Source organism: Dama dama, chromosome 14 (assembly GCF_033118175.1).
Source record: "Dama dama isolate Ldn47 chromosome 14, ASM3311817v1, whole genome shotgun sequence".
Classification (NCBI taxonomy): domain Eukaryota; kingdom Metazoa; phylum Chordata; class Mammalia; order Artiodactyla; family Cervidae; genus Dama; species Dama dama.
The window spans coordinates 58,046,703-58,062,022 of NC_083694.1; the positions used below are offsets into that span (position 1 = coordinate 58,046,703).

Below are 15,320 nucleotides of genomic sequence, written 5' to 3' on the forward strand. Positions count from 1 at the left end.
AAGGTTTTTGTTAACTATTTTGAATTAGAGGACAACTGTTTTAAAATATTGTGTTGGTTTCTCCCCTATTTCAACATAAATCAGCTATAGGTATATGTATGTCCCTTCCCACCTGAGCCTCCCTCCCACCTCCCACCCCATCCCACCCCTCTAGGTAGTCACAGAGCATTGGATTTGAGCTCCCTGCATCTGATTCAGTCTCTCACTTTACATTTTTGATCCAATGAAACTTGTTTAAGAAGAGAGAAACTAAAACACATTTTCCACATATGAGGAGTTTAGAAGGAGTAGGATATTGTTCCAAGGACAGTTTTGTTTCCAGCTGAGGATTAACAGAGCATTTAACGGCACTTCCCTGTAGCTCAGAGGGTAAAGAATCTGCCTGCAATGCAGAAGAGCTGGGTTCAATCTCTGGGTCAGGAAGATCCTCTGGAGAAGGGAACGGCAATCCATTCCAGTGTTTTTGCCTGGAGAATCCCATGGACAGAGGAGCCTGGCAGGCTACAGTCCATTGGGTTGCAACGAGTTGGACACAACTGAGAGACTAACACTAATGATATGAGCACTTAACAATATGATCAATCTCCGATAAAATTAACACAATATCTTTTTCTTCTTAGATGAAGTGTTTCCTTCCTTCTGCTCCTGATAAGCAGATCTTGTGTTCTAAGCAGTTCTGTTTCGCTTCACTAGGAAGCTGAGTGGTCCCTTCACACCTGCACTTTGAGTTGTCAGTCACCATGGTCCCCAGACCCTAATGCAGCCCTTGAATGGCTCACTGAAAGCTGATGAACCTCAAGCATATTCATAACAGTTCCAATGAAGTCCCACGAATCCACTGACACTGCTTATGCAACACACTTTTAAAAGAATTTTAGTGTGTGGAACTCCCTCCTTCTCAAAGGAGGTTGCATTGGTGGAGTTGTCTTTTTAAGCAGAGCGGTGCACTCTGGACCTTATGGCACGTATTTTGAAATAAAAGTCAGTTTGCTTCTTGAAGCCAGGCATCAGGAATAAGGCACAGCTCCGAATTTTTTGCTGAAGGCCTCACAACTACTGTTGGAGTGTCTGACTTAATGCCTGGTTCAAACAGGTAAGAAGGAAGCTGAGAAAAATTTTTTCCTAGATTGAAAATCAGAGTTCAGAGTAGCAGGATTTGGTGATGTTAGAGGAGCTATATGACAGACTTATATGAACATGTTTGCAGAATGAGATATGTGAGCACTGTGGAAAGTGGGTGGGGAAGGCATTTGTTTTTCTCTCCTTCCCTGGTAAATTTAGAGATAATGGGTTTGAATTTCTGGCTCTGTTAGGTAAGTTTACTAACTTCTTGAGTTTTGATTTCCTCATTTATAAATTGGAGAAAACAATAACTATTTCAGAGGGCTGTTTATAGAAAGGAGCCATGAGATTTCTTGAATACTATGATGGGCACACCTTCCAAAGGTATTTAGTAACATAAAATGTACATGTATGGATATATGTGTGTGTGTGTGTGTGTGTATATATATATGCAACTTAACTATTTTAAGTACAGAAACAGAAGAATATAACGGCTAATAAAACAAATTTTGGGCTATTACAAGTAACGCTGCAGTACATGTTCTTAATTATGTTTCATTATACACATGTTGGGGAGTATTTCCAGGGAATATACTAGAAGTGAAATTGCCAGGTTGTAGGGTATGTGTACCAGTAGCTTCAACTTCACTAGATTTTTGTCAAATTCACCTCCAAAGTGATGTAATAGTTGATGTTCCCAATAGCAGTATATGAGAGTTCTTGTTCCTCCACATCCCAGTTCTATTCTTTGCACATGTTGTGTGCATGCTATGTGTATGCTAAGTCGCTTTAGTCGTGTTCGACTCTTTGAGACCCCATGGACTGTAGCCCACCAGGCTCCTCTGTCCATGGGATTCTCCATGCAAGGATACTGGAGTGGGTTGCCATGCCCTCCTCCAGGGGATCTTCCCGACCCAGGGATCGAACCTGCATCTCCTGTGGCTCCTGCATTGCAGGCGGGTTCTTTACTGCTGAGCCACTGGGGAAGCCCTGGTGCACATATTTACATGTTGCCAATCTGTGTGAACCAGTCAAGTTGCTCAGTCGTGTCTGACTCTTTGCGATCCCATGGAGTGTAGCCTACCAGGCTCCTCCATCCATGGAATTTTCTAGGCAAGAGTACTGGAGTAGGTTGCCATTTCCTTCTCTAGGGGATCTTCCCGACCCAGGGATCAAACCCAGAAGTTATATCTAAATGTTTTAATCTGCATCCCCTAATTATTGTTGGGAGACATTTCTCCAAGGGATTCTCATTTTTCTGTACATCGTGTGACCAGAGGTAAAGATAGCTTTTATGCTAGACTATCTTTCAAAAGATGTTAATATAGTGAATGACCTTTGTCAACAGAGGTACTGCTTCCTTCTAGAAGAGAAGGCAGGTTGGTTTATTGTCCAGTATAATAAAGACATGTGTTCTCCAGGGTAAAGGTTGGGCAGGTCTGCTGGCAGCTTATTATAAAAGACTAGAGTTCCCTAACTTAGGATTTCTAAGCTATGACACCATGTGTCCAAGATCTGCTGGGGCTTCTCTTTGTAGGTCCCATGGGATTCAAGGGGAAATGACACAAACATGAACCTCATGCTGCTTACTGTGCTGTGAACAATAGTCTTTTTGTCTCTGATCCATGAGTTTTGTGTCTTTTGCCAGCATCCATAAAACTGCATCAGGCTAACTGGTAAGAGTTCAAGTTGTATATGATCTCAGACTATTCATAGTTCTTGGAAGTTATTGGTGAGGGTGAGTATCTCGTTTATTGGTTATTTGATTCTTCTCATTTGTGAGCTATCTGTTTTTTGGAGTCTCTTTTTTCCATTTGATTGTTTCTCATTGACTGGGAGATGTTCTTGATATATTCTAGTTTAAATATTGATGGCTGTCTTTTATTCAAACTGTGTGTGTGTGTGCATGTGCACGCTCAGTCACATCCAACTCTTTGAGACCCTATGGACTGTAGCCCGCCAGGCTCCTCTGTTCATGAGATTCTCCAGGCAAGAATACTGAAGTGGGTTCCCATTCCCTCCGCTAGAGGATCTTCCCGACCCAGGGATCAAACCCACATTTCCTGCATTGCAGGAGGATTCTTTACCCACTGACCCACCTGGGAAGCCCTTATTCAACCATGTTCATATCCAAATAGAATAAAAGTAACAACACTTTTTCTAGTACGTCACAGTTTTCAAAGTACTTTATTATCTCTTACCTCACTGAAATTACCCAGTAGCCCCTTAAGAGCCATATTACTTCCATTTTACAGATGATCCTCTATTTTACAGATTAAGTGAAAATTACTTCACGAGGCTAATCAGTTAATAGAAGAAATAAATTAAAAAATCAAGTCTATTTTTCTTCACTTCAATCACATCAAGAAAGTATTTCTTACAGGAGAGATTCTAGCTCCTAAGTAACAATGATTAGAATCTTAGTTGTCACTGATAATAACAGGAATGAAATAATGAAGTTTCAAAAGGGGATTGGAGGAACCTTCATTTCTGTTGACTGTGTAGAAATGCTCAATTCACTATGAATGTGTCCATAAGAATTTTAATATACAACCTTAGAGGTTATTAATCTGTTTTTTAAACATAAAGTTATTGTAGTTCTGCTAGTGGTTGGCATTTTTCCAAGCACAATGTAGGGCTGGACAAAGCTGAGATAAGCAAATAAAGTCAAATATAATTAGTAATAATTTAAAAACATCTTACCATAATGTAGAGCTGTTTGACCTTCATTGTCCTATAAAAGAAACAAAGAATCTAAGTTATTGCAAAAGTATGAAAGTATATAAGCTATAGCAAATATCTGATATACCAAAGTTCCATAGGTTTACTGGCTACAGGAAAAGAAGCCAGTTCTTTGAGCCTCACAGTAACCTCGACCAAACTCTCCATCTTGGAGAAAAGGAGAAGGTTGAATGGTAACTTGTGCACTGCAGCAGCCACAGAGTGACAGGATGACTAGATCTGCAGATATTAAACCAAAGGGAATCCTTTAAAATGTGACAGTTTGATTACCCAATTAGTGGCAGAAAAACGGCCATTTATCACGGCCAGTATTATAATTTTTTAAAGTACATTCCCAAAATCTATCTAAGAAGTCTATGATTTATAGTAAGAATTAGTAGCTTTTTAACCCATTTTCAAAGATTCAGATTCCAGGCTTATAACATAAAGTTTCCTAATCATATTAAATATCATACAAAAATGTGATTTCAAGGAACACAAAGTCTCTACAAGTTGTTAAGTCAAAAATTCCCACACACACTCAGGAAAATCCAACTGTTCAGTTAAATTTTTATTCCTTTAAAATAAAAATATTTTAACTATATAAACTAATTATTGATGAGTACTTTTTCATGATGCTATTTCTTTTTAATTCAATTTTTATTTTACATTGGAGTACAGTTGATTTACAATGTTAGTTTCAGCTGTACAGCAAAGTGATTCAGTTATACATATGTCTATTTTTCAGATCCTTTTCCCATAGGTTATTATAGAACATTAAGCAGTTCTCTGTACATACAATAGGTCCTTGTTGGTTATCTGTTTTATATATAGTAGGATGTATATGTTAATCCCCAAACTCCTACTTGATCCCTCCTCCAATCTCTTCTCTTTGGTAACCATTAAGTTTGTTTTCAAAGTCTGAGTCTGTTCTGTTTTATAAATAAATTCATTTGTATAAGTTTTCTAGATTCCACATATAAGTGATATCATATGATTTTTGTCTCTGACTTCATCCAGTATGATAATGTCTAGGTCCATCCACGCTGCTGCAAATGGTGTTATTTCATTCTTTTTTTATGTCTCAGTAATATTCCACTGTACATATATATCACATCTTCTTTATCCATTCCTCTGTCAATGGACATTTAGTTTGCTTCCGTGTCTTAGCTATTGTGAGTAGTGCTGCAGTGAACATTGGGGTGCATGTATCTTTTTGAATTGTGGTTTTCTCTGGATATATGGTCAGGAGTGGAATTGCTAGATCATATCGTTGCTCCCTTTTTAGTATTGAAAGGAACCTCCATGCTCTTCTCTATATTGTGCTCAGTTATGTCTGACTTAGGGACCCCATGGTTGTAGCCTGCCAGGCTCCTCTGTCCACCACTTCCTACTCCAGGGGATCTTCTTGACCCAGAGGTTGAACCCATGTCTCTTGTGTTTCCTGCATTGGCAGGCAGCCTCTCTACCACCAGGGCCACCTAGGAGGCTCCGTTCTCCAAATAGTAGTTGTATCAATGTACATTCTCACCAACAGTGTAGGAATGTTGTCTTTTCCTCTGCATCCTCTCCAGGATTTATTATTTGTAGATTTTTTGATGGTGGCCATTCTGACTGGTGGGCTTCCCAGGTGGCTCAGTGGTAAAGAATCAGCCTGCCAATTCAGGAGACACAGGAGACACAGGTTCAATCCCTGGTCAGGAAGATCCCTTGGAGGAGGAAACGGCAACTCACTCCAGTATTCCTGCCTGGAGAATCCTATGAATAGACGAGCCTGGTGGGTTACAATCCATAGAGTCACAGAGTTGGACATAACTGAGCACACACATATGCATTCTGACCTGTATGAGGTGATACCTCTCTAGTTTTGATTTTCTCTACTAATTGGCAACATTCAGTATTTCTTCATGTGTTTTTAGACATCCATAGCTCTTTCTTAGAGAAATGTCTATTTAGATCATTTGCCCATTTTTCAATTGGTTGTTTTTGGTTTTGTTTTTGATACTGAGTTACATGAACTGCTTGTATATTTTGGAGATTGATCCTTTGTAAGTTGCTTCGTTTGCAAATATTTTCTCCCATCCTGTGGGTTGTCTTTTTTTGTTTTCTTTATGATTTCCTTTGCTGTGCAGAAGTTTTTTAGTTTAATTAGGTTCCATTTGTTTATTTTTGCTTTTTATTTTCATTACTCTGGGAGGTGGACCTATAAAGGTACTGCTGTGATTTATGTCAAAGAGTGTTCTTCCTATGTTTTCTTCTAAGCGTTTTATAGTATCTGGTCTTATATTTAGGTCTTTAATCCATTTTGAGTTTATTTTTGTGTATGGTGTTAGAGAATATTCTAATTTAATTGTTTTACATGTAGCTTTCCAGTTTCCCCAGCATCATTTATTGAAGAGAATGTGTCTTTGCTGTTGTATAGTCTTGCCTCCTTTGTCATAGATTGATCATAGGTATGTGGGTTTACTTCTGAACTTTGTATCCTGTTCCATTGATCTATGTTTGTTTTTGTGCCAATATTATACTGTCTTGATGACTGTAGCTTTGTAATAGAAAGTCAGGGAGTCTGATTCTTCCAGTTCCATTTTCCTTTCTCAGAATTGCTTTGGCTTTTGGGGGCCTTTGTGTTTCCATGCAAATTAAAAAAATTTGGTTCTAAAAATTTTGTGAAATATGCCATTGATAATTTGATAGAGATTGCATTGAATCTGTACATTGCCTTGAGTAGTATAATCATTTTGACTATATTGATTCTTCCAATCCAAGAACATGGTATATCTTTCCATCTGAGCAGTGCTATTTCTTAAGCTGAGGGCACATGATCACATTACATGAGCAACACATAATCAGGATGATATACAGGTGAAAAGTAGGATTTAGATTAATTTGATAGGCATTTAGTATGTGGATGGCCATTCTTGAGCCCCTGGTAATTAAGAATAAATGATTAACCATTATTGTAAATGAGACAGATTGGTATTATGATTTAAATCAACTACTCTTAGACAAACCATATCTACCTTTCCCATTTCCTAAAAATTGAATATGGGGGTTGGTTCCCAGAAGGTTTTGGGTGTGGTTCTATTTAATCTCCTAAGAAGAAAGGCAAAAAGCTGCCACAGAGAGCTTATTTTCTGGTTCAGATGGGTAGTTAGAAAAAAGTAATTCCTTAACACCTAGAGAAGTTCAGCAGGGATAACAGCCGATGGGTAGAAGACAACTTTTAGGCAATATAGTTTGATTAAACTGTTTTCTTGCCAGAAATTGGAGTTCTCACTGGATTTGGCGGTAACATGTGGGTGGATAGGTTGGAGGAGATATGAAAGATGTAATTTTGAGGAACCTGGTGAGTAGGGTAGATTCAGCTGAGGTGCAGCACTGCTTATGTTTGGGATGCTCATTATATATCGTAAGGATAATAATAAACTCTAAGGGGAGTAAAAGATGGACAGCAGCACCATGAAGTCAGAAGAACAAGAGATTATTTTTGCCTACTTCCTTCTTGTATTTTTCAATACAGTCCCTGCTTTGCTCCTAGTTCCTCTTTGCCTTGCCCTGCCTGTGAGATTAATGACAGGTAGGGGAAGAGAGCTGAGGCAGCTACAGTAAACAAGATCCAAGAGATGATAATGAGGGGTGGCATGACAGTGTGAAGTTGTGTTCCTGAGTATCTGGATTCACCTGGCTACAGCCAAGGGCAATTTTGAAAGAACTGCATTGCCCACTATGGCTTTAAACTTGTATCTGCTTTGCTAGTTTCCGAAGTTAACCAGTAAAAATGTATGTGTGTGTGTTTGTGTACACACACCTGATGGGTTTATACATTCACATTTACGTGCAAACACACCTGATGGACTTATACATTCACATTTATAGTTTAAATGCTTGCCAACAGAAAACAATTTCAGAAAGGGTTTAATCTATTGAAACTTCCAGACTCTAACCTATGCATCCATCATGCAAGGTTATATGTTCTACAATTATCCATTTTTAAAAAGTGTAACTTTCTTGCTATTTGTGCGTTAAGTTCCTTGTTTAGTTACTGTGTTCATATAAATATATATGAAGAGTTCAATTTCATTCAATTTGTAATTCTTCACAAGAGAGGTAGAAGCATAATTAATTTCTTTTAATCACTTTTACCAATGAGTACTAAATCTATATCTCCACCTCAATCTCTAACTAATGAATTAATTTAAAATGTTTATTGAGCTCCTACTATGATCCAGGCATTGTTCCAGGTATTGTGAGCACAGAGGTGAGCAAGAGAGAGAAGGTCCCTCATGTTATAACTCTTACAAAGTGGTAGGGGAAGTAATAAGCAAATAAATCTTTTCTGTAATAGACAGTAATAAGTGTCCCCCCCCCCAAAAAAAAAAAAGCATAATAAAGTGTCTAGATGATGTGAGATGCTATTTTAGATCAAAAGAACAAGGAAGGGCTCTTTGAGAGGGTATGTACACACAGAGAATTGGGGAAGATTCTAGGGTGGTCATGCAACCTCCTGAGCTGAGCACATCATAGCAACCCATTATCCTTCTGGTCTAGAAGTAAGCATGTCACTCAAGCCAAACCAATTAGAGTCTTCTCTCACGATTTTCAAAATAGAGCAAGAAGATAGAAGCATGTGTACAGAGAAAGTCTTTTTCTTCCTGGTCAAAAGAAAGTGGTGTAGTGAATAAAGACAGATACAAAAGGGTAAATATTGTATTATTCCAGTTGTATGAACTACTTAGGAGTAGTAAAATTCAGACAGACAGAAATAGAACAGTGGTTACCAGGGGCTGCAGAGAGAGAGGAATGAGGAGTTATTGTCTAGTGGATACAGAGTTTCAGCAGGGCGGGCTGCTGTCTATGGGGTCGCACAGAATCTGACACAACTGAAGTGACTTAGCAGCAGCAGCACATGAAAACATTCTGCAGATGGATAGTAGTGACAGTTGCACAATGTGAAAGTACTTAATACCACTGACTTTACACTTAAAAATGCTTAGTTAATTGTATCATGTATATCTTAGCACAATTTTTAGAATTAATTTATCTTAATTGGAGGCTAATTACTTTATGATATTGTAGTGGTTTTTGCCATACATCGACATGAATCAGCCACAGGTGCACATGTGTTCCCCATCTAGAACCCCCCTCTCACCTCCCTCCCCATCCCATCCCCCAGGGTCATCCCAGTGCACCAGCCCTGAGCACCCTGTCTCATGCATTGAATCTGGACCAGCAATCCACTTCACATACGATAATATACACGTTTCAGCGCTACCCTCTCAAATCATCCCACCCTTGCCTTCTTCCACAGAGTCCAAAAGACTGTTCTTTACATCTGTGTCTCTTTTGCTGTCTTGCATATAGGGTCATTGTTACCATCTTTCTAAATTCCATATATATGCATTAGTATACTGTATTGGTGTTTTTCTTTCTGACTTACTTCACTCTGTATAATAGGCTCCAGTTTCATCCACCTCATTAGAACTGATTCAAATGCATTCTTTTTAATGGCTGAGTAATATTCCATTGTATATATGTACTACAGCTTTCTTATCCATTTGTCTGATGACGGGCATCTAGGTTGCTTCCATGTCCTGGCTATTGTAAACAGCTTAGCATACTTTTTTTAAAAAGAAAGTAAAAAGTAAAAGATGTGGATCAAAAACTAAAGTGGCATTGTTCTCCACTTTTTGGAGAAAACTGGTGTGTGGTAGGTGAGAATGAAGTATTCACAAAGAAAAGAATAGCAATGAGAGGTCCAGAAAAAATGAGAGTCTCTGATTCTTATCATCCCAAGCCTGTCCTTGTCCTTCTTGGTTAGGTGAGCCAACAACAAAATACTCCCGAGGCAAAAGTGATCTTCTTGTCACTTGCAAGCGGAGTCCTGAGTAACACAGAACACAAGGTTATTTATGACCCAAGCCTTGGTCATCTTCCTCCCAATTTTGTGACCTCTGATTCCCAGTAAGAATACCTATATGGACACTCACAGCTATAAATGCACTTCACTCTGCTTGAAATCTGTCCTCCAACCTTACAGGGTCCTGCTCTTTTCTCATGCTTTAATATCCATCTTTGACATATTTGAGCCTTTTAAGCAGACGTATGGTCCCTGCAGTTCTTTTATTTGAGCTCAGGGAGAGGGGCAGGTGGTGGTACATGTGATACTTGTGCTGCCTGAGATCCATGTACTGTTGATTACTACCTGTGTGCTTTATAAATTCTGGACTGTGAATTCAATTTAAGTGGGGTTTTTATCTGGGAAAAATTCTGTGCTCTGTACCCTGAATTGAGATTCTGCCCCTCTAGAATGATTTTGCTTTTGTTTCTGACAGTCACCAGGGAAATATTATCAGTCTGAGAGCCCTATGTTGAGTTCTTAGCTTGGGGATTTTTGAATACTTAGTGTAAATTTTAAAAGGGCAAACCTATTTCTCATCCCACCTCCCCTCTTGGGCTTGGTGTGTAGGCTAAGAAAAATTCTCATGTCAGCTCTTTGTTGGAGGGTAGATTTTTAATGTCTACTTTTCCCTGATGGTGGCTGCTATTTTTTGAGAGATTTCTACCTCATAGGTACTGGGACTGTCAGATCCTTGCTTTCAGGACAGTCAGCTGTTGGTTTAAACCTATGACTTTCTTTTTGAAGCTTTGGGCTTATTAAAAAATTAAGGCTTACTATTTTGTTTCTTAGCTGTGTTTGTTTTGGCCTTTGGAGACCAACTTTACTTTTTTGTAAGCTCTGCTGTGCATTTTTGTTATTCAGTCGCTCAGTCATGTCCGACTCTTTGTGACCCCATGGACTGCAGCATGCCAAGCTTCGCTGTCCTTTACTGTCTCCCGGAGTTTGCTCAAACTCATGTCTATTAAGTCAGTGAAGGGATTTTATTCTGCATTCCTGGATATTTTGTGGTGGGAGAATTTTCAGATGAGTCTGGAATCCTGTAAGAAAAATAAATCCCCTCAATCGTTAAGACTCAGTTCATTTTCTTCAAGGGTCCCTCTTCTCTACCACAGCAACATAGCTTACACTGTATGTGCTTATCTAAAACTGTAAACTAAGACAATAAACTTCTCGTATGTAAGTACTATGTCTTTCATCTAGTGCCTATCACGGTGTCCTGCATAAAATGTGCACTCAATAAATGTTCATGAAATGAGAGAATGAATATATTACTGTAACCTTTCCTTATTGGTTTATTCTTTAATCTCTTAACCAACCTTTTTTCTTTTACCTGAACTTAACAAAAATCCTGACATATTTCCTACATTGTGGAGCATAAATGCCAGATGCAATTATTCTATAAGAGCCCAAACAATCATGAACTTAGTTCACAGTTAACTCAAGTGAAAAATAACTCTTTCAGTTTGACTTCCAGATGCTTTTTTCTCCTGTGTGTGCAGAGGACAAGTTGGTCTCTAATGAATTTATACAGATTATTTCTTTCCCCACATGTATTCTACACTAATTCTTTCTTTATAATTTTTGATCATTATTTTCATTTTATTAGTAATTATTTCCTTTAAGGACTAGATTTTCTTCTCTCCTGAGATGGGGCACCCTGTCAAATGTAAGAAGTATGTGTGTGTGTATTTAAAATTGTATTTATTTATTGAAGTATAGCTGATTTACAGTGTTAATTTCTGCTGTACACCAAAGTGATTCAGTTTTACATACATATGCATTCTTTTTTTATGTTCTTTTCCATTATGGTTGATCCCAGGAGACTGGATACAGTTCCCTGTGCTATACAGTAGGACCTTGTTGTTTATCCATTTTAAACATAATAGTGTGCATCTACTAGCCTCAAAATCTGAGTCCACCCCTTTCCTTCCCCATCGGCAGCCACAAGTCTATTCTCTATGTCTGTGAGTCTGTTTCTGCTTCATAGATAGGTTCATTTGTGTCATATTTTAGATTCCACATTTAAGTGATATCATACAGTGTTTGTCTTTCTCTTTCTGACTGATTTCACTTAGCATGATAATCTTCAGTTGCATCAATGTTGCTGCAGATGGCATTATTTTGTTTTTATAGCTGAGTAATATTCCATTGTATGTACGTACCACATCTTCTTTATCCATTCCTCTGTTGATGGACATTTAAGTTGTTCTATGTCTTGGCTATTGTGAACGGTTCTGCTGTGAACATAGGGGTACATGTATCGTCCTGAATTATAGTTTTGTCTAGACATGCCCAGGAATGGGATTGCTGGATCATATGGTAATTCTATCTTTAGTTTTCTGAGGAACCTCTATACTGTCTTCCACAGTGACTGCACCAACCTACATTCCCATCAACGGTAGGAGAGTTCCTTTTTCTCTACACCCTCTCCAGCATTTGTTATTTGTAGATTTCTTAATGATGGCCATTCTGAATGGTGCGAGGTGGCACTTCTTCGTAGTACTGATTTGCCTTTCTCTAATAATTAGCAATCTTTTCATGTGCCTGTTGGCCATTTGTATTTCTTCTTTGGAGAAATCTCTGTTAAGGTCTTCTGCCTATTTTTCAATTGGATTGTTTGTTTTTTGTTGTTGAGTTTTAGGAGCTGTTTGTATATTTTGGAAATGAAACCCTTGTTGGTCACATCATTTGCAAATATTTCCTCCCATTCTGTATGCTGTCTTTTTGTTTTGCTTATGACTTCCTTTTCTATGCTAAAGTTTGTAGGTTTGATTAGGTCCCATTCATTTCTTTTTATTTCTATTGCCTTGTTGCTGCTAAGTCACTTCAGTCATGTCCGACTCTGTGCAACCCCATAGATGACAGCCCACCAGGCTCCTCTGTCCCTGGGATTCTCCAGGCAAGAATACTGGAGTGGGTTGTCATGTCCTTCTCCAATGCATGCATGCATGTTAAGTCACTTCAGTTGTGTCCGACTCTGTGCAACCCCATAGACGACAGCCCACCAGGCTCCTCTGTCCACAGGATTCTCCAGGCAAGAATACTGGGGTGGGTTGCCATTTCCTTCTCCACTCTTTTCTTGGGGACTGACCTAAGAAAACATTGGTACAATTTACATCAAAATGTTTTGCCTATGATCTCTTAAAGGCATTTTATGGTGTCATGTCTTATGTTTAAGTCTTTAAGCCATTTTGAGTTTATTTTTGTGTATGGTGTGAGAGTATGTTCTAATCTCACTGATTTACATATGCTGCCCAGCTTTCCCAATACCATTTGCTGAAGAGACTTTGCCCCATTGTATACTCTCGCCTCCCTTGCTAAAGATTAATTGACTGCAGGTGTGTGGGTTTATTTCTGGGCTGTCTAATCTGTTCCATTGATCCATGTCTGTTTTTGTTTCAGTAACCATGCTGCTTTGATTACTCTAGCTTTGTAGTGTTGTCTGAAGTTTGGGAGGGTTATGCCTCCTGAGTTGTTCTTTTTCTTCAGGATTGCCTTGGCAATGCTGGGTCTTTTATGGTTCCATAAGAATTTTAGGATTATTTTAGTTCTGTGAAAAATGTCATGGGTACTTTGGTAGTGTTGTGTGCTCACTCATGTCCAACTCTTTGAGATGCCATGGACTGTAGCCTACCAGCATTCTCTGTCCATAGAATTTTTCAGGCAAGTACACTGGTGTGGGTTGCCACTTCCTACTCAAGGGGCTCTTTCCAACCCAGGGGTCAAACCTGCATCTCTTATATTTCCTGCATCAGCAGGTGGATTCTTTACCACTGTGCCACCTGGGAGTAGGGATCTCATTAAATCTGTAGATTGCTTTGGGTAGTATGGCCATTTAAACAATATTAATTAGAAGTATTTTTTAAAAAATTTACCAAATGAAGTATTGATGAAAATATTAACATTAAGTCATTGGTGATATTGCTGTTTTTTGCACATAAAACTCTGTAGCCATGTGGTGATATTTTTCTACTGCTAAATGCATTTTATCAAACTGAATCAAAAGCCCCATTTCCAAGTCCAGATCTATCTACCTGTCTGTCTACACACACACACACACACACGTTTCAGTCAGTCAGTTCAGTTGATCAGTCGTGTCTGACTGTTTTAGACCCCATGGACTGCAGCACGCCAGGCCTCCCTGTCCATCGCCAACTCCCGGAGTTAACTCAAACTCATGTCCATTGAGTTGGTGGTGCCATTCAACCATCTCATCCTCTGTCGTCCCCTTCTCCTCCTGCCTTCAATCTCTCCCAGCATCAGGGTCTTTTCAGATGAGTCAGTTCTTCACATCAGGTGGCCAAAGTATTGGAGTTTCTGCTTCAGCATCAGTCCTTCCCATGAATATTCAGGACTGAACTCCTTTAGGATGGACTGGTTGGATCTCCTTGCAATCCAAGGGACTCTCAAGAGTCTTCTCCAACACCACAGTTCAAAAGCATCAATTCTTCGGCACTCAACTTTCTTTATAGTCCAACTCTCACATCCATACAAGACTCCTGGAAAAACCATAGCCTTGACTAGACGGACTTTGTTGGCAAAATAATGTCTCTGCTTTTTAATATGCTGTCTAGGTTGGTCATAACTTTCCTTCCAAGGAGTAAGCAACTTTTATTTTCATGGCTGCAGTCATCATCTGCAGTTTTTGGAGCCCCCCAAAAATGAAGTCTGTCACTGTTTCCATCGTTTCCCCATCTATTTGCCATGCAGCAATGAGACCAAATGCCATGATCTTAGTTTTCTGAATGTTGTTTTAAGCCAACTTTTTCACTCTCCTCTTTTACTTTCATCAAGAGGCTCTTTAGTTCTTCTCTTAAGGGTGGTGTCATCTGCATATCTGAGGTTATTGATATTTCTCCTGGCAATCTTGATTCCAGCTTGTGCTTCATCCAGGTCAGCATTTCTTATGATGTACTCTGCATATAAGTTAAATAAGCAGGGTGACAATATACAGCCTTGACGTACTCCTTTCCTGATTTGGAACCAGTCTGTTGTTCCATGTCCAGTTCTTAACTGTTGCTTCCTGACCTGCATACAGATTTCTCAAGAGGCAGGTCAGGTGGTCTGGTATTCCCATCTCTTTAAGAATTTTCCACAGTTTGTTGTGATCCACACAGTCAAAGGCTTTGGCATAGTCAATAAAGCAGAAGTAGGTGTTTTTCTGGAACTCTCTTGCTTTTTCAATGAACCAATGGATGTTGGCAATTTGATCTCTGGTTCCTCTGCCTTTTCTAAATCCAGCTTGAACATCTGGACGTTCATGGTTCATGTGCTGTTGAAGCCTGGCTTGGAGAATTACTTTACTAGTGTGTGATGTTTAAGTCATGGAAATAACATGCTTCCAAGATGTTCTGTGTGAGCAGAAAATTCTCCTGAGTGTCACTGGATTTCTTTTTTTTTGTGACCACAGTGATACTGATACTCTAATTCAGATTTGATCTACTATTTCTACCAATGTTAGTTCTAAAGATACTGTACACAGCATGAATCATTAAAAGAGTAATAAGCGAGCTGCATAGAGGGGATGCATTTTCCCATGTGGGTGATGAGAGATTCAGTTCTTATCCAGTAATTTGACATCTGAAATAAAAATTCTATTTTAGTATTTCAAGTGAATAGATGATAAGGGAAGCACTCA

At 39.0% G+C, this 15,320-nt stretch overlaps 1 protein-coding gene across 6 annotated transcripts in view; it reads right to left on the reverse strand.

Moving 5' to 3' along the window:
* The window catches only part of ACBD6 (acyl-CoA binding domain containing 6), a 200,548-nt gene that overhangs the window by 35,619 nt on the left and 149,609 nt on the right, over window positions 1-15,320 (reverse strand). For 3 of the 6 annotated variants that reach the window (XR_009695841.1, XM_061160853.1, XM_061160850.1), the window contains one exon: window positions 3,766-3,796. Coding sequence is in view for 5 of the 6 variants with exons in the window: in XM_061160853.1 (XP_061016836.1) it covers window positions 3,766-3,796 (31 nt within the window). In the remaining variant the exon portion in view is untranslated. Of the gene's footprint in view, window positions 1-3,765; window positions 3,797-5,314; window positions 5,438-12,111; window positions 12,774-15,320 lie in introns of those variants that run through there. The other 3 variants (XM_061160849.1, XM_061160848.1, XM_061160852.1) reach the window with 2 other exon arrangements.